This window comes from Cryptomeria japonica, chromosome 10 (assembly GCF_030272615.1).
Source record: "Cryptomeria japonica chromosome 10, Sugi_1.0, whole genome shotgun sequence".
NCBI lineage: Eukaryota > Viridiplantae > Streptophyta > Pinopsida > Cupressales > Cupressaceae > Cryptomeria > Cryptomeria japonica.
Window position 1 is genome coordinate 333975882 of NC_081414.1, and position 23852 is coordinate 333999733.

The following is a 23852-nucleotide window of genomic DNA, read 5'->3' on the forward strand; positions in this document are numbered from 1 at the left end:
ACATGCTCGGCATCACATATATTATACACCGGCATCGACAGGTACTTACACCGACATTCAGATTACATCGGCAACAAAGCATACCGACACTCCAGCTGACATGGGATGAACTTTTGTTTATTGTAATATAATTATCTTTTGTAAGCCGACATGGTATATTGTAAAAGACTCGTATATGTATGATATCTTGTAGGTCATTTGATAAGAGACATATATGATATGTATGGTAGAAAATAATTGTTTAGTGACAACAAAGGTTTTTGGATAAGGTATATATCTAAGCTTAAACCGGTACTGAACCTGGCATTAGAGATGTTGTTTTGAGCAGTACATTGTATTGGATTTAATTATCCATTTTGTAGTCAGTGAGACTCTTATTTGAGCAGTGAACTCTAAGCTATTGGCCTCCTGCATGTGCAGACCCCTTATTGTAAGTAGTATTTATTCATTGGCCAGTGATTAAATATTGTGGGTCACAAATCCCACCGAGGTTTTTTCCCACACCGGGTTTCCTTGTTAAATATCTTGTATTATGGTGTGTTTCTATGTTGTCTCTGTTATTTGTGTTTACTGCATTAATTCTTGTTTACCGGTACACTGTTTTGGGTTGCAAAGTTATAAATAAGTTTAAATATTCTATTAACCAGTTAGACACTGATTCGCCCCCCCCCCCTCTCAGTGTCTTTGGGACTGTCATTGAATCTAACACCTCTCACCTTTTATGCATACATTTTGGAGAAATTCTCCAAAAAAGGTCGGTCTTGTCTTGTTTTGCATCCATCATAGATGGGTTTCATATAAATGCAAAGATGTGTGAGCAGATTTATCACAACTCCATGGACTGCTGAGCAGGTTTAAGGTCTGCCCAAGGACTGCTGGTCACAAATTCTCCTCATGCAAGGACTGCTGGGAGGAATTCCACACTTGTTAAGGACAAACAAAGGTCGGAATTAAGGAGAGGATAGGGAAAAGTGCTGAGCAGGTTCTAGTTGAAGAGAAGGACAAATAATGAGCAGTATTTAGGGGGCATGAGGGACTTGTTGTGACGTTTTCACACATCGCCCCATTGCAAATGGGGACCCCCCTTCTTTTTAGGCCCTCCTGGTTTTTTGGCTTGCGTTTCTGTGGTCTTTTCGCAGCAGTCTTGTCAATCTCTCTGCATTGCAAGTGTTTGGGGGTCATATTGATTAAATCTGCTTTTTGTTTGAGCGAATTCGGCTAAGTCTAGGACTCGTTTTGTGAATTTTAGGGTTTTTGCCTTCTGTCCTAGATTTTAGGGGTTTCTGTTAGGGTTTTGAAAAAACTGAACATACGACTAGAATTAGGACCCTTCAAGGAACCTCCCAGTAAAATTTGAGCCAAAACGGAGCAACTTTCTATTTTTAGAAAGTTCCTATTTTTTAGGGATTTTACTAAGTCCCGGATTGGTCTAATTTTGCCAAAAATCAAACTTACTATTTTTAGTAAGTTCTATTTTTAGTAAGTTTCTATTTTTAGTAAGTTCTTTTCTAACCTATTTTGCCCAAACCTTGACATTTTGAAACACTTACTATTTGGGAAAATCTATTTTTGGCAGGATCTTCACAGGAAAACACTGAAAGCTGAATATCTCCGAAGACGCTGAAGACTGAACGTTCCTGAAGACCATTTCTAAATCCGAAAAAGTCAGAAGGCAGACAAGTTGGATCAAAAATAGTTAAGTTTGGATCTCCTATTCCAGAAGAGGAAAGCAAGCATGATCATCCAAGTCCAGAAATTCACATCAATCCACCAATGTCACCCTGATCCGAAAATGGCTTGAAATTTGACTAAGTCTGGAAATTTGGAAGACCTTCCAAAATCCAGAATTTGCATTATGATTCCTATGGACCTGAAACCACTCTCAAACATCCTAACAATATATATGAAATATAACTTAAAGTATAAGAAAGGAAAAAGACATATTGAAGATGCCACTTATACTTAAATGCTATATTTCATATATATATCCTGACGAAGAGCCTGAAATGATGGAAAAATCCATGAATCCATGAACGTGGTGAAAATGCGCCCAAGGCTAGGCTGGAGCGCTGAATTGAAGATGCCATTCACAAGTGCAATAATCCACCTCTCCATGGACAGAGCCAAAATGCGCCCAAGTCAGGGCTGGGGCGCTAAAACCAAGAATGAATTCACAAGTGCAATAATCCACCTCTCCATGGACAGAGCCAAAATGCGCCCAAGTCAGGGCTAGGGCGCTAAAACCAAGAATGAATTCACAAGTGCAATAATCCACCTCTCCATGGACAAAGCCAAAATGCGCCCAGGTCTGGGTTGGGGCGCTGAATCCAAGAAGTCATTCACAGAGAGAAAATTCATGAATCCTTGGCATGGTAAAAAATTTCGTCCAAGCAAAGAATTTAAAATTTTGCCTAAGGCACGGAATCCAAGGAGGAATAAAAAGAAGAATTCCCCTCGGGCGAATTTTCAGTTATGCTATTTTTAGACATCAAATCCCGGCCAAATATGGAAATTTTTATAGATTCAGAATCGGGGTGAATTCTTCATCCAATGAACCTGGCTCCCAAAATTTAGGAGGATCCCTAAAAAATAGGGATGTTGAAAAGGAGACATGGACAATTCACAAAGTAATGGAAATTCCTTCCTTCAAGACATAATTCCAGGAAAGGTGAAAAATTGACTAAGTGTTGGAAATTCCTTCCTTCATGACAGAGTTCCTGAAAAAGGTGAAAATTTGGCTAAGTGTTGGAAATTCCTTCCTTCATGACAGAGTTCCTGAAAAAAGGTGAAAATTTGGCTAAGTGTTGGAAATTCCTTCCTTCACGACGGAATTCTTGGAAATGTGAAAATTTGGCTAAGTGTTGGAAATTCCTTCCTTCAGGACAAAATTCCAAGCAAGGAAGAAATACACCCAAGGATGAATTGAACATAAAATTTCTAAGGCAAGGAAGGAATCAGGGATGAACTGAACAAGAAATTTCCCCTCCAGGGAAAAAATTGAAAAATCCATTCTCGAGCATCAAATCACATCCAAATTTCAAAAGTTTTACAGATTTGGATTCGTAGGAGAATTTTCTCTCTCCTGGACCGCGGAACCCTAATTTGGAAATTTTCCTAAAAAATAGGAAATGTGTAGAATTGATGAAAAACCTTCTCTGAGCAAGGAAAGTTGAAGAGACTTCAAGAAAATTCTTCCTGAATCGAATTTTTCCTCTCCAACAATTCCAGATGTGCAGGAGCGGATATACGACGGCGGGGTCCACTTGCATGGCAAGGATCTATTGAACACGTGGCAATAGAGTGGCGCATTCATTACCAGAATATTTGACCAAATGGCGACCCAGTCATTGCATGTTGAATTTATGGCAGATTCCTTTTGCATGCAGTCGCCGCATGTGGAAATGATGGAGCATTTATGACATAATGGGGTGATTTTTGCATGGATGAATATTCAATGCATGTTGGGCGAATTTGAAGGTGGTGCATTTAATGTGCAGTGGATGCTATTTTGGTCACTTTTGAATTAATTGTATATGAGCATGATAGGTTATTAATTGGAGATTCCCACCTTGTTGCATCTTGAGTGGAGAATCTTTTAGGGAAAACCCTAATTAGGGTTTGCATGTAGCCAAGGCTTGAAGCCTATATAAAGGGGTGACCCCCCTCATTTGCAAAGGAGGGAGCTTTGTATGAAATTGTTGCAATAAGTTTTTGAGAAAATAATAGTGAAACATTGTTCTCTGATGGTGTCCACTTGAATTATTTTTTCAAAGCTTGCATGGTTTCACCTTCCTCACTTAGATTAGAAATAGAAAAGCGCTTTGATTTCAATGGAGAATGTAATGGTGTCTGATGAATTTCCATGGTTCATACTTTTTGCATCTTGCTGATTGTAAGTTGCAGTGTAAAGTTAGTCTGAGCCCCCTAAATTTGTGCTAAGTTCGATTGTGGATAGTCGTTTGGATTGCGTCGTTCTTTGGGTATTCAAATGTACTTTCTCGATTTGAAAATCCTCTCGCATCCCCAAAAGATTGCACCGGTTCCTGTGGAGTTGTAGTTTATCTTGGCGAAGCAGAGCTTGGTTTATTTGGAATCTGTCCACCAAAGCACTATCCATTGTTATCACTGCCCTTAGGAGTAGATTTAGATCCTTCTAAACCCCTTTCCCTTTTCTTTCAGTTCATTTTAATCCGTTCGAAGCAGCAGCATCACAGAATTGTCATATCTGATGATGGAGTTCCAGCCACAGCAAAGAAGTGAAAGAAGGATGCACACGTGAGGCCCCTTGGATTACCAGCAATCACATCAGCCAACTGAGTCACGTCCACGCATTGAAGGAACCTTGGAGTCGATTGTTTGAACTTCTTTCAATCTTAGCATGCAATCGTACTTTGATCAAGAGAGAGTGAAGTGACCGTTAGGCAACTTTATTCTGTGTTCGACGCTGTCATAAAAAACACATCAACGGGACTAATGAAAGGGCAGAATTAAGGAGAGGATAGGGACAAATGATGAGCATAATTCCTTGACTTCCTTGGATAGGTGAGCGCCAAAATCAGGTTGTTCCGGAATATAGGTCCCATGGGACTTATAGTTCCGCATTATAGGTCCCATGGGACCTATAGTTCCAAACTGAATGATGCAATCAACATAAAGACTAGGAATTCCCTGAGCGCACCCCCCTATTGAGTTAGGAATCCTTAAATCAATGCAAAATTGTCTTAAGGGTGATCCACACTATCAAGGCGCTAGGGAGGGTAAGTCCAAGACTAGTGAGCACTAGAATGGATAGTGTAAGGAATTTCCAAATGCTATGATGAATTTTGAAAGGAAATCCATGAACTTAAGGAAAAAATCAAATCTCAAAGTGAATCCATGTTCGAGCCTTACACTTTGCACTTGAACTTAAAAATTCCACACTTGAATAAGGAGTTGAGTGAATTTTATGAATCTCCACACTCAACCATGGAACTTGAATTTCAATTTTGGAATTCATTACTCAAACAAGGATTTTAAATCTTAGTTTAGGAATCCCACATTTCAACATGGATTGCACTTGAACTTTGTACTTTTGTCTAAGGATTTTCACAAAATTTTCCTTATTTTCCTCTCCTATCAAAGTCAGAAAATCCAACCTTCACAAGGAATTTTCCTTGTTAAGACATTGAATTTTCATTATTTTTGCACACTTAGCATTATTTTCCAAATCCTCACACTTCTTCAACAATTCTCCTTGACAACATTTACAGAATTTTACAACTTTTGACAACTTTCGACAAAATTAACAATTTTTCAAGCTTTTGACAACATTTCTTGCACTTTGACAATATTAAGCAATTTGACCCTCAATCGTTGGCTCGGACGTTTGTTCATGAATTCTTGACTTGATCACACTAAGGACAGGACATCACACTCCTAAGACATTCCAAGGGTTGCTCAACACACCTAACCCAGACCGACAAAACAAACCCCTCTCACAAACGAAGGTAAAGACTAAAACTATTGTCAAGCTAAGACAAAACACTAATCTAGCAAGGAAAAAAGTGCGGGTCCCCATTTGCAATGGGCCGATGTGTGAAAATGTCACAACATAGCACACGTTCAAATTCATTCCTGTGAGAACTTCATAAAGTGAAAATTATAATTATAAACATTTTCTCAACTTACAGTATCACAGTTATTATTAGAAATTATAGTTAAATATTTCATTAAAGATGCATCCTCCAATTTATGGCATTATAAATAAAAATTAACACTCTTCAAGGACAACAATTTTCCATAAGGTGAGGAAGATATCCTTGAAAACAACAGATTAAGACACCATGAAATTTGATTAAAAAATATTGTGAAATCTAATGATCCGTTGTGTTCCCCCCAGCATCAAATGTAAGCACCTTTTGAAACAAATTAAACTTTTCCATAAAAAATCATGAAAAGAGAATAATACAGTAAAAAAGGGTATCTCAAGAGATTCTCAATGATCTAAAACATACCTTATTTGATTTACCCTTGACCAAATGACAACAGTAAAAAACAATTATGAAAGCATCATTTTGTAAAACCAACCTGCCCTATTCCAAGGCATCTGAGGTATACCAAGAATTAGGAGAATTTACCTACTATGATAAACAATTAGTGCACATTAAGATTCAATTTCTGTCCCAAAATAAACACCCATGGATTACTGCATTAGAAAGTAATCTGAAACATCCACAAAGACTTCACGGATCTTCTAGGCAAATGAAATGCACAAGTTGACAAAGAGAATGATCTGGAGGGATCTGAATTATTGAGGCATTCTAAATCAGCAGTTCTCTATCACATTTATGCAATAAATTTAGCATTACAGAGTGGAGATCTCAACTTTGAATAATCTGTTTTATGATTCTTGTTGTAGAATATGCAAACTCAAGGAAAGAAAGAAGAGATAAAGTACCTTAACCACATTTGCTGCACATGCAAGAGGTAGAAAAAGTGAGGGAGCTATTGAAGTTGCCAGCTCCACTAAAGCTCCTACCTCCATTAGAATATGTCCTGTGAAACGCAACTGGTCCAAGATTTATCAATGAAAATTACACTTCCTCAGCTAAACAGCAAGGTCTTTGATACTAGTAAACAGATATATGAACTGAAAATTTAGGTCACCTGCTTTAAATTGCAATCAAACTTCTTTCCCTTTCTTGCATATAGTAACTTTCCAATCCTGCCTGCTCCATCCTATTAGAGAAAACATCTTTGTGTTCAACCTATTGTGTTTTGAGAATATATAAGGGCTAGATGGCCTGTAATTTAAAATGCATTGCCAAGCCAGATCACCAAGCAATATTTTTCTCATATTTGCCTTTTAAAATCAAGGCATGTAAGATACCTGTTTGCAGTACCTTTATCACCCAATTAATGGCTAGAGAAGTACTCCCCTTACTTGAGACACCCAATGCATGAAGCAATGAGTGTGTCGTAAAAACACTAATGACACCTCCAAAGAAATGCTGCAATTAGTTCACAGGATGTTAGATATCTTTGTCAGTATTGATTACCTTCCATCCTTCAAAAGAAACAAAAAATAAATCTAATGTGATCAAAAAGGCATATGTTCAAATTCAGATTTTCTCAAATGCAAATTGAGCAAAAGGCTAGTCCATATATCACTAGGTGCTCCATGGGATCTGCATTATACACCCTACCCCTTCACAACCCCAATTTTGTCACTTTCCAATTAGACCACCAGAAAAAAAAAACAGATCAAATTTAGGCCATCAAACATTATTGTAGAAAATTTTGCACTCCACACTAGACAAATAACAACACGCTGTACAAGAACACATGTTATAGGCTAAATTAGGAAACACACAACAATAGGTAAATTTTTTTACATTTTGGTAAACACCACACCTATTCTAACACGAGAAATTTCTAGTCTTAATGAATAATGTCTATTTTCATTTAGAATGATAAAATTCTAGGCATCAATTGTATCCAATAGTCTCAAAACACCCAAGATTAGGCATTCAAGCATTGATAAAGATCAGAGCTATAATTTTATCCCAAAAATTTTAAATAATGTGATACGTCACTTGAATGCATCAATGCATTTAATAAATTGAAGCCATATCTAGCTAAGATCTCATTATCCACATCTCTTTTAAGCTGCAAATACTCACACCAATACTCTATTTTTCAAAAGCCAAAATTCATTTGGTTCACTGGTCCATTACATAACAAATATTAACTTTTAAGTAGCTACAGTTACAAAACCGATTCGAGGCAAATTCCATGCTGCATGTCATACTTGAAAGTTTCACAGGCAAATACCCATGTTAGCTAACCATTCTGTAGTCATAAAACAATAAGTGAAAATGTTTTCAACAAGGAACACATGCAATGTTGTAATACAATTACTTGTCTTCCATTACAGAACCAATATTAAATTATTGACCCAACTATCTTAAGCCATTCAAACTAATCATTTATTATAACTATGAAATTCATCTATGGTGACAATGAAAGGTGAGAACCCAAACACAGATCCTAATTTTACTAAAACTTAAATTATTTTTGGAAAAACAAATAGAATCGGGAATCAAAAAAAGCTTCAGGTAACACTTACTATAATCATTTTCTGCAAATGAGATGCATGAATTGAAAGAAAAATGGAGATCAACATGGTATGATTGCTTCCTACCAAAAACTGATACAGAACCCACGAATGTAAAAAATTTAAGACTTTATATGCTGTAAATATTTACTTTAATACTCTATTTTTCAAAAGCAAAAATTTGTTTGGTTTTGCTTGACCTCCATAATTCTTGTGTCAGCTTGTGTAGTGTCCAACCCTCTCTAGGGCACTGAATTTATGAACAGTAGAAGAAGAACACCTGGTTGTTCTTTAATTAAATTAATAATACTATATGTTTTTCTGTTAATGTGATCTTTCAGAGCTAGACAGAAGTTGCAGAAGATGTAGTTGTTTTTTGTTTAAAGTTTTGAAAAGAAGAAGATAAATGCCCTCTTCTAACAACAAGAAGTCGATTAAAAACTGATTTGAAAACACATTTAAACTCATTACTTTTATCAAACTTCTATTGAAAATGAGTACATCAATCTTCTGATAATAGTTCTATTACAATCAAGGGAAGTTCTTAAAACCACTACTAGCATACCCAGTAGTTTGAGGGGGAAAGGTTGAACTCTAGATGTAGCACGCAACTAAGGAGCTCACTCAAAAAAAGAGGTGCTTACTAAGAAAAAGACTTACAGAGATCAGAAATCTGATCCTTTCCTCTCCAAATTGTTGTCACAAGGTAGTCTGCTAAAGGCGATGGTGTTGTAGTGTATAGATGGTAGTTATCCCTTGAGTTGGGATTGTTTGCGGACTCCAAAATTTTCAACCACTATGGCTTGATGTAGTCTGGTTTTATGGATTTTCAGACCCTTTTAACTACTGAAATCTTCTCCAAACTTGTTTGCTGTGTAGGAAAAGATAGTACTATAACGTGTAGCTGATTATAACGTAGTTTAAGGTGGAAATGATCTTCAAAGAGCTAGATAAGAGGGTCGGCCTTCCAAGCAGCCACCTCCCTACAGCCATAGACAAAAATTTCTATAATCAGTCCCAAACACTCTTCAAACTCGCTGTCTAGTCTTCACACAAATCGTCCTCATGTGCCAATATATCCCTTGTGCAAAGATCCTTCAAATGTATCCTAAGCCTTCACAATCAAGGCAGTTCAGCCACACGCACAAGCAAGTAGGTGGCTCAGATTTGTATACCAAGCTAATTCACTTTAAGCTCCATGGAAACCTCTAATGGCTGAAGTTCATCTCCACACCCTTGGCTGGTCTCTCACAACTGTAGATGTGCAGTAACAGTGGAGGTTTCCGTCTCCAAAGTCCTCAAAACCACAAGCTCCTCAAGGGAGGCGAGAAAGAGAAATTTTGATCCAACATAATGTCTTCTCCCAAAGTTTGCCTTTTTATGATTCTCCTAAGCCATGCCCTAATAACATTCCAAATGAATTAAATAATGATCACCTTTTTCTACATAGCAATATTCCCTTTTGGAGTGCTCACCTTATGTTATGTGATTTTTCCACTTTAAACCAACTTTTTAAATCTCACTTCCCCTTTCACTCTCTCTCTAGGAATAGAACTTAGGAAAGGGGGAAACTTAATATTATTAATGTGTTTTCAGCAACCCAAGGAGAGATTATGAAGTTCAATGTAGCTTAATTGGGGTAATTTGCTTATATGGCTGAACAATAAAGAAAACTCCTAACAAATTGTTTGGGAGACCAACTTGCTTGGGGCCTCTATCCAACCTATTAGTCTAGAGGACCATTAATAGACTAACCTTGTAAACAGAGTTGGCAAAGGAGGGGACATTATGTTAAATATCCAGGCAACTGATGTTGTGAAATATGGATCGAAGAATAATGACAGCGATTCTAGAAGACTGATTGCCGTGAGTTATTGATCATCTCCATCATTGAATCCGGTTTAAATACAAGAGGAAAGGTTGCCTACGTAGGGACATGTCCATACGTGGCAGTTGCCACGTATGGACATATCCCTACGAAGGCAACCGTTCATAACAATTAGTTTGTTTATGTTTAATTTCCAAAATGTATGCTTTGTTAATATATCACTCTCCAGATAATAACCGATTTACCATTAGTTAGATTCACGAGGGCTATATCTTAACACTCCCTCTTAGCAGGAGTGGATCTAAGTAATTTTCTTGGGAGCATATTCTGTCATGACTTCCGACACAATTCGGGACAACATTTAATATAGTCTTGTCATGACAATAAACTCAATATCATGATATCCGGCTCAGTCCGGGACAATCACTTAAGAAGTCAATCATGAGATGATCACATACTTTAGGATCAAGATATCTGGCACAGTCCGCGACAACAACTTAATGTAGTCAATCTTGACACTTGGTCAACTATTGTCAAGATCGTCACCTTGAAATAGTAACCTTAAACATAAGAAGATCGTCATCTTCTTGAACACAGTTAGAATATTGCAATATACATTTTATTTATTTATTCATGAACAAATTACACATGGTAGGAATTTCATCCTAATAATCTCAATTATAATCTAGTCATACCAAGTTTACTTCTGAAGTATTCTATCTTCAATCTTGCAAGTGACTTGGTGAAGATATCAGCATTTTGTTCTTCAGTACTGATGTACACTAGTTTTATGACGTTTCGATCTACCATATCTCTTATGTAGTGATAAGGGATCTCAATATGTTTGGATCGATTGTGAAAAACCGGATTTACTGAGAGCTTGATACAACTCTGATTATCATAGTGAATTATTGTTGAATTCAGAGTTTTTCCAAATAATCCAAATAATAACTTTCTTAGCCATACCGCTTCACGAGCTCCCATGGAGGCTGCCATATATTCTGCTTCGGTGGAGCTTTGTGCAACTGCTGATTGTTTTCTGTTGAACCAAGATATCATAGCAAAACCAAGACTAAAGCAACACCCTGTAGTACTTTTACGGTCAGTGGTACTTCCCGCCCAATCAGAATCAGAATATCCTTCAAGTTGAATCTCAACATTTTCATACTTTAAGCCAAGTCCGATTGTGCCTCGTAAATATCTTAGAATGTGTTTAGCAGCCATTAGATGTATCTTCTTAGGTTCACACATGAAGTGGCTTAGTAGATTTGTAGCATAGCAGATATCAGGACGAGTATTTACCAAATAAATGAGTGAACCGACGATTTGTCTGTAGAGTGTGGGATCTGTAGGTTCTGAATCTTCTCCCTCAATTTTCAGCTTGTGCAAATTAGTTTCTATTGGTGTAGCTAATGGCTTACACTCCATCATCCCAAATCTAGTTAGAATATCTGTGGTGTACTTTCCTTGATTTAGGAAGATGTAGTTTTTCCTCTGCCATACTTGTAATCCCAGAAAATAATGTAGAAGCCCTAGATCCTTCATATCGAATTCTGCTACTAGATCTTGCTTACATTTCTCAATGAGATTATCCTCTCCTGTTATCAAAAGATCATCCACGTAAAGGACCAATATAATCATATTGTCATTTGAAGCCTTGAAGTAGATGTTGGGATCTGCTAGGTTCTTGGAGTACCCTAGTTTGGAGAGATAGTTGTCTATCCTTGCATACCAGGCCCTAGGTGCTTGTTTTAACCCATAGAGAGCTTTCTTTAGTTTACAAACATAGCAATTTTTATCACGTATGGTGAATCCTTCTAGTTGTTCTCTATATACTTCTTCTTCAATTGAACCATTTAGGAAGGCAGTCTTTACGTCCATTTGGTGAATTTTCCATCCTTTGGATGCTGCAATTGCAATGATTGTTCTTCCTGACGTATACCGCGCAACTGGGGCAAATGTCTCTTCATAATCAATTCCTGCTTTCTGAGAGAATCCCTTGGCCACAAAGCGAGCTTTATGTTTTTCAATGCTGCCATCAGATGCATATTTGATCTTGAATAACCACTTGGATGAGACAACTGATTTGTCTTTTGGTCTAGGCACTATATCCCAAACATCATTCTTTAGTATAGATTGATATTCTTCAACCATAGCATCTTTCCAAGCCTGTTTTGATAAGATTTCTCTGACATTTGTTGGTTCAGAATTTGTGAGTTCGGTTAGAAGTGCAGCATAACATTTTAGAGTTCTTGTTCTCTTATTTTCTTTGGAAATTTCATTTGGTTCTACATTATTCTCTTCAATCATTTTCCTTGCCCATAGAGGTCTTTTCTTGTTATTGAGTGTTTCAATATTTTCATCAACAAGAGGTTCAGAAGCTCTTATGATGTCCTCCCTCTCAGTGTCTGAAGGTTTGGAATTTCCTATGATATTCTCCCTCTCAATCTCAGTTATGTGATCTTCTTAATCTTTAGTAATGTTATCGTCCTCGGGTTCTTTGAGTGTAGTGTTTTCTTCAAACTTTACATCTCTACTTACCTCAACAAATTTTTTCCCTGGAATGTAAATGCGATATCCTTTAGTATTTTCACTATAGCCAATGAAGATACCTCTTTTTCCGGATGGTTCTAGTTTTGTCCTGTTTTCTTTAGGAACATGTATATATACGGGACAACCAAATATCCTTAAATGACTTAAGTCTGGTTTGTTCCCTGTAAAAGCTTCTTCAGGAGTTATGTTTTCTAGAACTGAGTGCGAACATCTGTTTTGAATGTAGACTGCTGTATTTGAAGCTTCTGCCTAGAATGAAGTGTGTAAGTTTTGGTCATGCATCATGGCTTTTGCTGCTTCACTTATGGTTTTGTTCTTTCTTTCTGCTACTCCATTCTGTTGTGGATTATATGGTACAATATACTCCCTCTTAATCCCAACAGAATTACAAAAGTCTTTGAAGTTGTCAGATGTATATTCTCCCCCATTGTCGGATCTTAACACCTTAATTTTCTTCCCTGACTGGTTTTCTACTAGTGCCTTGAATTCTTTGAACTTAGATAGTACTTCATTTGAGTCTTTGCACTTTAGAAAATATATCCATGTTTTTCGAGAGCAGTCGTCAACAAAGATTATGTAGTATAAAGATCCAGTTAGGGATGGTGTTGACATGGGACCGCATAGGTCTGAGTGAATTAGTTCTAAAATAACTTTTGATTTGTGCTCGCTTGAGGGAAAAGAAACTTTCACATTCTTTCCCAAGGCACATCCTTTGCAAATGCCTGTGTGTTCAGATTTTAGTTGGGGCAGTCCTGAAGTAATCTTCTTTATGTTGGATAGAGCACTATATCTTAGGTGTCCTAATCTTTTGTGCCATAATTCATTATTATTTGAAACTTCAAGATTTAGTGCTTCCTTTTGATCACTGCATAGTTTGTATAGGCTACCATCTCTTGAACCTACTGTTATGGCATTTTTGATATTTGTATTTTTAGGCTAGAGTAGAACTTTATCTTCAGTGAAGGTAACCCGATATCCTTGATCAGCTAGGCCTGAGATTGAGACTAGATTTCTTTTTATTCCAGGTACAAACAGAACATCCTTTAATTGTAGAGATACTCCATTTCTTAGTTTGATAGTACAGGTCCCAATTCCTTTCACAGGATATGAGGAGTTATCTCCAATAGTAACTTCTTCACTTGAGTGCCCATTAAGTGTTTCAAACTGATTTCTGAATCCAGTTATATGCCTTGATGCTCCACTGTCTACGATCCAAGTGTTTTTATTTGTATTTATTTCGCTTGATAGGGCTAAGAAGAAAAGTGAGTTTTCTCCTTTGACTTTGGCTAGAGTAGCTTGTGTTTTCTTCCTTTCTGGACAATTCTTGTGAGTGTGCCCATATTTGTCGCATTTGTAACACTGAATTTTAGACATATCTCTTTTCTGATGGTTTTTATTTCCTCTCTTCCGTTTTGAGAACTTTTTCTTTTTGTTGAAGGTATTTGTATTAAGTGTTTGGATTTCTCCTTCTTTATTTGTCCCTAATCCTCTTGAGATTAGTCGAGATTCCTCTTGAATGCACTCATTCTTAAGTTGTTCAAATTTGGGTAAGGGGGGTGTTCTGCTAATACATTGAATGTAGGATTCCCATGAAATTGGTAATCCTCTTAGGGCTATGAGAGAGATTTCTTGATCATCTACCTCATTTCCAATAGTTTGTAATTGGTCTTTTACTTCAGATATCCTTGAAAAGTATGTAGATATTGTATCATCTTTATTCATCTTTATGTTTAAAAGTTGTTGTTTCAAGGTTAACATGTGCTCGCATTGTTAACTTCATATGTATTTTTAATGGTTTTAAATACTTCATATGCTTTAGGCAGTCTGGCTATAGATGGAAGAATATGATTTTTGACTGAGTCAATAATTATTTTCTTTGCTTTATTATTACGCCTTTTCCAGGTAGATTTCTCTGGTTCATCATTTGGCATGTCTAGATTTTCTTCTATGTAAGACTCTAATTCTAGTTCTTCAAGAATGGCAATGATTCATATCTTCCAGGAAACGAAGTTGGAGGCTCCTTCGAGTCTATCTTCCACTCTCATATTACTTGACATTTTGAATATTTTCTTAGTCAGATATATCCTCTGCGTATATAGCCTCTGCGTTGATTTGTTATTTACTTCCGATAAATGCTTATGAGTAATATGGCTGTCTAATTTATTCTCTTAATATGCTGGCTCTGATACCATGTTGTGAAATATGGATCGAAGAATAATGACAACGATTCTGGAAGACTGATTGTCGTGAGTTATTGATCATCTCCATCATTGAATCCGGTTTAAATACAAGAGGAAAGGTTGCCTACGTAGGGACATGTCCATACGTGGCAGTTGCCACGTATGGACATGTCCCTACGAAGGCAACCATTCATAACAATTAGTTTGTTTATGTTTAATTTCCAAACTGTATGCTCTGTTAATCTATCACTCTCCAGATAATAACCGATTTACCATCAGTTAGATTCACGAGGGCTATATCTTAACAACTGAGAGGGGGGGTGAATCAATTGATAACTTAAAATAATTTATTTTATCCTTTTCACATCCAGATCCAAACCAACAAAATTAATTAACATAGATTTAGCATGAAAATAGAAACATACAACAAATTGCACAAGTAACACCACATATGACGTGGAAAACCCAAGAAGAGAAAAACCACAAAGAATGTTAATTCTCAATATAAACACCGGTTAAGGTGATTTTTACAAAGGTGGCTCACTGCCAAAATGCTAGCTGTGGGCGGGCTCACTACCAAAATGTTCACTGTGGGTGGGCTCACTACCCAGAAAAAGGCTCACTGCCGAAGAAAGAGAGAAAGAAAGAAAGAACCCACCACTGAAAAACAATTTGCACAAGCCGAACTGCTTCAAGTGCCTCAAAACTAGCACACTCACATCACCAACAGTCAGATCTTCCTTTCCAATCTCGCATATCTTCAAATCAATATCACTTTTTTTCTATATCTAACTCAATCAAATCATCCTCATATATATACTGTCTTCGGGAAGCATAATCTTCCAAGTCGGCCAAGATAGGGATCTAAAATAGGTCAACACTAAACATTCTGGTGGTGGGAAGGAATGAGTAGTAGACCACACCACAACACATATCAACAGTCAAATCAACACGTTACACTCATTACAAATTCCGGACCCAAAAACCATGATACACCTGCTACACCACAATCTGCTACACATTCTCGAATTTCAAACTTAATCCGGACCTAAACACCATCGCACAAAGCAACAAAAGATAAGAATAGAACCAAGATACACATGACTATCATCGATCAAAACTTGAAATATCCGGATCACCAACACATCTTCCGGAGCATCAAAGATTCTGAGAACACACATTCTGGATCACCAACACCAAGAATCAATAGAGACATCAATGCCAACCAATATGTAGAATATGTTGACATCAAAGACAACCACTTAACAACATAACAACACCATCTCATCCGCAACACATTACAGCTTCTTGTTCCTTGGGCATGGCTCCAATATATGACTTAACTCTTGGTTGAGCTCATCAGCTTCTTTCTTCTTATATGTTGTAAACTTGATAGCATGATCCCTACAATGAACAATTGCAAGTAATCTAATTTCATTATTTCCAATGCATCTTCGACCACTTGCAAATTTGCAAAAGTGGCTCCTTCTCCAATGCCTTTATGTCTCTCCTCAATTTGGACTTTCCAAAGAGGGTAATTGATGAGTTTGTTTTGCCATCAATTCTTTCAAAACTTGTACCACTTTTTCTTCTATGACCAAAAATTAATTCTTCAATTATTTCAGTTCTCTACGTCTTTGATCTATATCAGCAAAGGAACTTGGCTCATCACACAACAAAATTTTCGAATTGTCCATATTTGTAGGTGTTGGCAATTGGTGGAATTGATTATGTGTTGCATTGATGTTTTCTCATTGATGGCAACACCGGCTGTTTTGGTTGTTTATTGGTTTTCGGTAGGTTTTGGTAGAGCAGTTGGATTATGATATTGATCCGGTATGCTTCGGTTTGTGGAATTGGTTTGGATTTGTCATTCAAGTTATTCAGATGTGTATCACGATCAGTTGGTTCGGGATTTGAAGACTCAAGAGCTATCGTTTGTTCTAGTAAGCCTTTTGGTCACCGGTAAGGGTTTTACCGGCAGAGCTTTGTTTTAGATCTTTTGATGCACATGATAAGTGGTGTTAGCACGGCTTCTAGATGGCTTTCGGGATGTTGTTGATTATCTTGTCCGTGTTCCTGTTGATAAGTGGTGTTGGATTTGGGTCCGGACCTAATGCTATCTTATATTACTAGGTTATGGACCGGTTACAATACTAGGTTATGGACCGGTTTATGTAACGTGTTAGTGGATGATCCCGCTGCGTTACCGGTTGAATTTATTGATTGGATTATGTTGTTTCCATCTTAGGCCGACTTGGTTGATCAATGGATTGCGGGTTTATGTTATGAATTTATTGTATTATCTTTTAGGTGGCCGACCTAATTGTTTAAGTCCCGGGTTGGTATAAATATGATGTAAGATCTCTTTGTAGATCATGGACATATTCATGGTATTTGGGATATAGGATTATCTTTGTGCGAATAAGGTTGTAATCATATGCAGAGGTTTTGGTTGATCATAGGTGACCGAATTGGGTTGGTGAAAGAGGTTTAAGACTATCGGTACTAAGCTTAACCGGAACTGTATTCAGGCATAGGAGATAATATTCTTACAGTTCACTCTTCTTTCCAGATTGTAGTCTGGATTTATTTTGTAGTCACTGAGGCTCCTTTTGTGATGAGCAGTGCACTCTAGGCTATTGGCCTTCCTGCATGTGCAGACCCCTCTTTTTGTAATTACATACTTACTGCAGAAGTATTTGGGTAGGCTTCCCACTGTGGTTTTTCCCTTTACCGGGTTTTCCACATACAAATCTTGGTGTTATCTTTTGTGGATGGTTGTTAAATGTTATGTGCTTTATATTTGTGCTTAACTGTTATATCTGCTATTCCGGTAATAAGGTTTTAATGCTTAAAGTTCTATAATTTGTTAACAACTGATTCACCCCCCCCCCCCTCTCAGTTGTTCACCGGTTATCCGGGCTGTCTAACAATTGGTATCAGAGACTAGTCCTCTCTGCAGAAGCTTAACCGCTTGAGGAAGATCCTATGGCATCAAATAGTTCAAGTTCATCTGCATCTGTTTTCCGGAGAGAAATTCCTAGGCTTGATGGAACAAATTACAAAGTATGGAAGATTCGGATGGAGACTCATCTGAGATGTCTTGGTAAGGAGATTTGGGAGATCGTTGAGAAATGATATATACCTCATAATTCGGTATCTGGCAATCCTCCTCCAGCAAGCTTTGATAAGGACATTGAAAATGATTGTAGAACTAGAGAAGCCCTTTTGTGTGCACTTTCTGATCAACAAGTTATGGGACTAACCGACAAATCAACTGCAAAGGCTATATGGGATAAATTGGAGACTCTGAATGAAGGTGACCCTACTGTTAAAATTGCTAAACTTGATGGTTACCGGGTGAGATATGAGAACCTGAAGATGGAAGAAGATGAACGGATTACTGCTTTTATGGAGAGAGTTAATGAAATTGTTTTGGGAATTTAGTGCTATGGTGGATCTCTAAGCGAAGATGAAATAGTTTCTAAAGTATTGAGAGCTTTGCTATCGGCTTATAAGATGAAGGCTACTGCAATTAATGAGTTGAGAACAATGGCAAACACCTCTGTTAATAGGGATACCTTGGTTGGGAAGTTATCTGCTTTTGAGCTTGAGGAATTTAGTCCTTCTGGAGTTGCAAAATCTGAACCTACTTTTTATGCATCTACATCATCTACCGGCAAGAGTGATTGGAAAGCCTTATATGCTAAGGAACTGGAGGAAATGAAGAAAGAAGATGAAGAGTTTGAGCAACTTGAAACCCTATTTGCCTAAAGAGTACCTAAAGGTTCGGCAGGAAGTAAGTATGAAGGACAATCACCTTTTAAATGTTTCGCATGTAATAAGATAGGTCATTTTGCATCTAGATGTCCTAAAAGGAATTCAAGATTTGAGGAAAGAGCTAGAAGATCTTTTAGGCCTAACCATGATTATCAAAACAAGCATAAGTACAAGAGGAACAAAGACAAATCATGCTACTATGCAGATGAGGAAGGTGTGACTGATTCTGATGATGAATCGGCACAAGATTCAGTTAGTGGATCTGACAATGGAAAGGAATGGGTATTCTTGGCTATCAAGGAAGATGATCCAGTACCTGAAGAAAAGGCCCTTGCTGCTAAAGTTGAAGACAAGGATGAATGGGTGATAGACAGTGGATGTTCACATCATATGACTAGAGATAAAAGGAAGTTTCTATCTTTACAAGAATTTGATGGCGGTCTGGTTAGATTTGGAGATGACAAAGCATGCATGATCAAGGGAAGAGGAACTATATCATTGGATGGTAAGCATGATACTGATAATGTTTATTATGTTGAAGGTTTAAGGCATAATCTTTTGAGTGTAGGATAGTTGGTGGATAAGGGATTTCAATTACAGTTCAAATATGGAAAATGCAAGATTATCAACATATATGGATTGGAGATTGCAACCGGTACTCAGACTAAAGGTAACATCTTTCATTTGAGCTCCGATGAGAAGACATGTTTGATTGCACAAATTGATGAGTGTTGAATATGGCATAAGAGGTTGTGTCATGTGAATTTTGATTGCATTGTAAAGATCGGTTCTACTAAGGCAGTTAGAGATATACCTAAGATTGTGAAGCCCTAAATCCGGTAAGTAAGGAATGTCAAATGGGAAAGCAAGTCAGAACTTCTTCTAAGAGTATACAAGACAAATCTAATGATGTTCTTGATCTTATTCACACTGATTTGTGTGGTCCTACTAGAATCAAAAGTTTTCAGGGTGATAGATATTTTATTCTAATCATTGATGACTATTCTAGAATGATGTGGGTTACTTTTCTAAGGGAGAAATCTGAAGCATTCGAAAAGTTTAAAATCTTTAAAGCTGAAGTTGAGATAGAGACGAGATTGAAGATTAAATGCTTAAGGTCTGATCAAGGTGGAGAATTCACATCCAGTGAATTTAACAGTTATTGTGAAAAGAATGGGATAAGGAGACAGTTATCTGCACCCCAAACCCTCAACAGAATGGAGTTGTGGAAAGGAAGAACAGAACTATCTTGGATGCGGCTAGAACTATGATGATGGAAGCTAATTTGCCTCATATATACTGGAGAGAAGCTGTGTGCACAGCGGTATACACATTCAACAGAGTTCATATCAAAGGAGACACCGGTAAGACACCTTATGAGTTATGGTTTGGTCACACACCTACAGTTAAGTATTTCAGAATCTTTGGTAGTAAATGTTATATCAAAAGAGATGATTCCATTGGAAAGTTCCTAGATGTGATGAATGGATATTTCTTGGTTATTCTAATGAAAGCAAAGCATATAAATGTTATAACAAAAGATTGCAGAGAATTGTGGAGAGCACTAATGTCAAGGTGGATGAGCTGAACAGAAGTCAAATCAGAACTTATGAGAGAGAACCGGTAGTGGAAATGATCATAACTGAACCGGTAGCACCTACACTAGAACAGAATGTTGAACCAGTTACTCCGGCAGTATCAGAAAATTCAACAATAACTGAAGAGCATAACAGAGGAACAGAAAATCAGAAGACTGCTAAATATGTTAGGTTAAATCCTTCAGAAGATCAGATCATTGGAGACAAGAATAAAGGAGTGATGACAAGAAGAAGGTTGGCAGTCGATGAGGCATGTTTAATTTCTCAAATTGAACCAGCATTAGTAATTGAAGCATGTAAAGATGAATGTTGGATAAAAGCTATGGAAGAGGAATTAGATCAGATAGAAAAGAATAATATATGGACTTTAGTTCCCCGACCTAAAAATAAGAATGTTATTGGGACTAAATGGGTTTTTAGGAATAAATTGAATGAAGATGGACAAGTTGTGAGAAATAAAGCTAGATTGGTTTGTAAAGGATATTCTCAGAAGGAAGGAATTGATTATGGTGAGACTTTTGCTCTGGTAGCCAAGATTGAAGCTGTGAGATTATTTCTTGCTTATGCTGCCCATAAGAACTATAAAGTTTATCAGATGGATGTTAAGTGTGCATTTCTAAATGGAGATCTTGAAGAGGAAGTTTACATTGAGCAGCTTGATGGATTTTCACTTTCAGATGACAAAAACATGGTTTGCAGGTTAAGGAAAGCTTTATATGGATTGAAACAACCCCCTAGAGCTTGGTATGCAAGATTGGATAAATATCTTTTGAAGCTTGGTTTCACTAAAGGTAATGCTGACATATTGATTGTTGAAGTCTTTGTTGATGATATCATTTTTGGAGGTGAAGATAAGTTATATATGGAATTCTCTGATAATATGAAAAATGAATTTGAGATGTCTATGATTGGGGAGATGAAATTTTTCTTAGGTTTGTAGATTACACAAACTGATAAAGGTATTTTCATCTGTCAAACTAAGTATGCTAGGGAGTTGTTGAGGAAATTTGGTGGGAAATTCTAAACCGGTTGGTACTCCTATGGTTACAAGTGAGAAATTGACTAAGATAGATGCATCAACACCGGTAAATCCTACAAGGTACAAGTCTATGATTGGAGGTTTGTTATATCGAACTCACAATAGACCGGATATAATGAATGCAATTTGTATTGTATCAAGATATCAGAGTGATCCTAGAGAGAATCATGAGAGTGCAGTGAAAAGGATTTTCAAGTATTTGCAAGGAACAACTGAATATGATTTGTGGTATCTTAAAAATGATGATTTTACACTATGTGCATATACAGATGCAGATTGGACTGGAGATGTTGATGACCGAAAGAACACATCCGGTGGAGCTTTCTTTCTTGGAAAGAAACTTGTTTCATGGATCAGCAAAAAGCAGTCATGTACCTCTTTATCTACTGCTGAAGCTAAGTATGTTGTTGCTGCTACTAACTATACACAAGTTCTATGGATGAAGCAAATGTTGAAGGATATAAGGGTGGATTGTAATGAACCGGTAATTATTCACTGTGATAACTCTGCTGCTATTGACATATCAAAGAATCCAGTATTTCATTTTAAGACAAAGCACATATCTATCAAGTACAACTTTTTGAAGGAGAAGGTGGAAGCAAATGAAGTCAGACTGGTTTATGTGAACACTAAAGAGCAAATTGCAGATATCTTCACTAAACCTTTGCCTAAGGAATCATTTGAGTACTTGAGCAACAGGTTGGGGGTTTTTGCCCCTCCGATAGAGACTTGAGTGATGTTGATTGGCATCAGTCTGGTATGCATTTGCAAAGCTACCATTCATTCTGGATTGATGTGTTGGTACTACTACTCAGGGGAGTAGTCAGTTGTGTGGTTCAGTGGATTTATGATTTTTCTTTGATGTTTATGTCAGATTTTTGGCATTGATGTCAAAGAGGGAGAGATATGTGAAAAACAGAGCTTAACAGAATATTAGTCAAAGTGAGATTAGAGCTTAACAGGGATATCATTCACAGAGGGAGTTTGTTAACTTCATTGTAATATCATCTTATGGGAGATTGTTGGTTGTCTTCCTTTGGGAGAGACTTGTTTGGCATTTCTTGGCACTTGGATGTTTTTCACATCTAGTGTTGCCATCAATGCCAAAGGGGGAGATTGTTCGCAATTGGTGGAATTGATTATGCGTTGCATTGATGTTTTGTCATTGATAGCAACATCGGTTGTTTTGGTTGTTTACCGGTTTCCGATAGGTTCCGCTAGAGCGGTTGGATTATGATATTGATCTGGTATGCTTCAGTTTGTGAAATTGGTTTGGATCTGTCATTCATGCTATTCAGATGTGTATCACGATCAGTTGGTTCGGGATTTGATGACTAAGAAGCTATCATTTGTTCTAGTAAGCCTCTTGGTCACCGATAAGGGTTTTACCGGCAGAGCTTTGTTGAAGATCTTTTGATGCACGTGATAAGTGGTGTTGGCCCAGCTTCTATATGGCTTTCAAGATGCTATTGATTATCTTGTTTGTGTTCTTGTTGATCGGTGGTGTTGGATTTGGGTTCGGACCTAATGCTATCTTATTCTGCTAGGTTATGGACTGGTTTATGTAGCGTGTTGGTGGATGATCCCGATGTGTTACCGGTTGGATTTATTGATTGGATTATGTTGTTTCGGTCTTAGGCCGACTTGGTTGATCATTGGATTGTGGGTTTATGTTATGAATTTATTGTATTATCTTTTAGGTGGCCGACCTAATTGTTTAAGTCCCGGGTTGGTATAAATATGATGCAAGATCTCTTTATAGATCATGGGCATATTCGTGGTATTTGGGATATAGGATTATATGTGTGCAAATAAGGTTGTAATCATATGCAGAGGTTTTGGTCGATCATAGGTGATCGAATTGGGTTGGTGAAAGAGGTTTAAGACCTCCGGTACTAAGCTTAACCGAAACTGTATTCAGGTATAGGAGATACTATTCTTGCAGTTCACTCTTCTTTCCGGATTGTAGTCTGGATTTATTTTGTAGTCAGTGAGGCTCCTTTTGTGATGAGCAGTGTGCTCTAGGCTATTGGCCTTCTTGCATGTGCAGGGCCCTCTTTTTGTAATCACATATTTACTGCAGAAGTATTATCTGACTGTGGGTAGGTTTCCCACCGTGGTTTTTCCCTTTACCGGGTTTTCCACGTACAAATCTTGGTGTTACCTTTTGTGGATGGTTAGTAAATGTTTTGTGGTTTATATTTGTGCTTAACTGTTATATCTGTTATTCTGGTAATAACGTTTTAATGCTTAAAGTTCTATAATCTGTTAACAACTGATTCACCCCCCCTCCCCTCTTAGTTGTTCACCGGTTATCTGAGTTGTCTAACAGTAGGTACAATATCATCTTTAAAGTCAGCTACCTCTCTAATTGTTGCATTACAATTTTCTTGCAAATATTGTAGGAAAGCACTAAGCTCAAGAAATGAATCATCAAGAAAATCCATACCTTCAATTCTAAGGCTATCGTTTGCTTCAATCTCAAAATTTTCTGAAAGACTTATTCACTTGAGGAAGCACCTGAAAATTCAGCTTCATCATCATTTTCAACTAAGACACCCTCCTGTTGTGCATTCTAAAAGTTCACTTCATATGTACTTTGCATTGAAGCATCTTTCATATTCCGAACTAAGATTTATGGAGAACTCATCTTATTTTGTTGTCATGTCTGTAAGATCAACACCATCATTCGTTCTTGACCTTCTTGTGTAGCCATAAAGCCCTTTTTTGCTTGGATGCTCTATTTCAAGTAACTTAAAAAATTCATCAAAGGAAA

At 37.2% G+C, this 23852-nt stretch overlaps 1 protein-coding gene across 1 annotated transcript in view; it reads right to left on the reverse strand.

The window, feature by feature from the left end:
- Nucleotides 1–23852, reverse strand: part of LOC131076136 (protein root UVB sensitive 6) — a 153607-nt gene that overhangs the window by 73179 nt on the left and 56576 nt on the right. Inside the window, exons 3-5 of the mRNA XM_058013199.2 lie at nt 6882–6989; nt 6646–6717; nt 6437–6547 (exon numbers count right to left, since the gene is read on the reverse strand). Of these exons, the coding sequence (XP_057869182.1) occupies nt 6437–6547; nt 6646–6717; nt 6882–6989 (291 nt within the window). The remainder of the gene's footprint in view (nt 1–6436; nt 6548–6645; nt 6718–6881; nt 6990–23852) is intronic.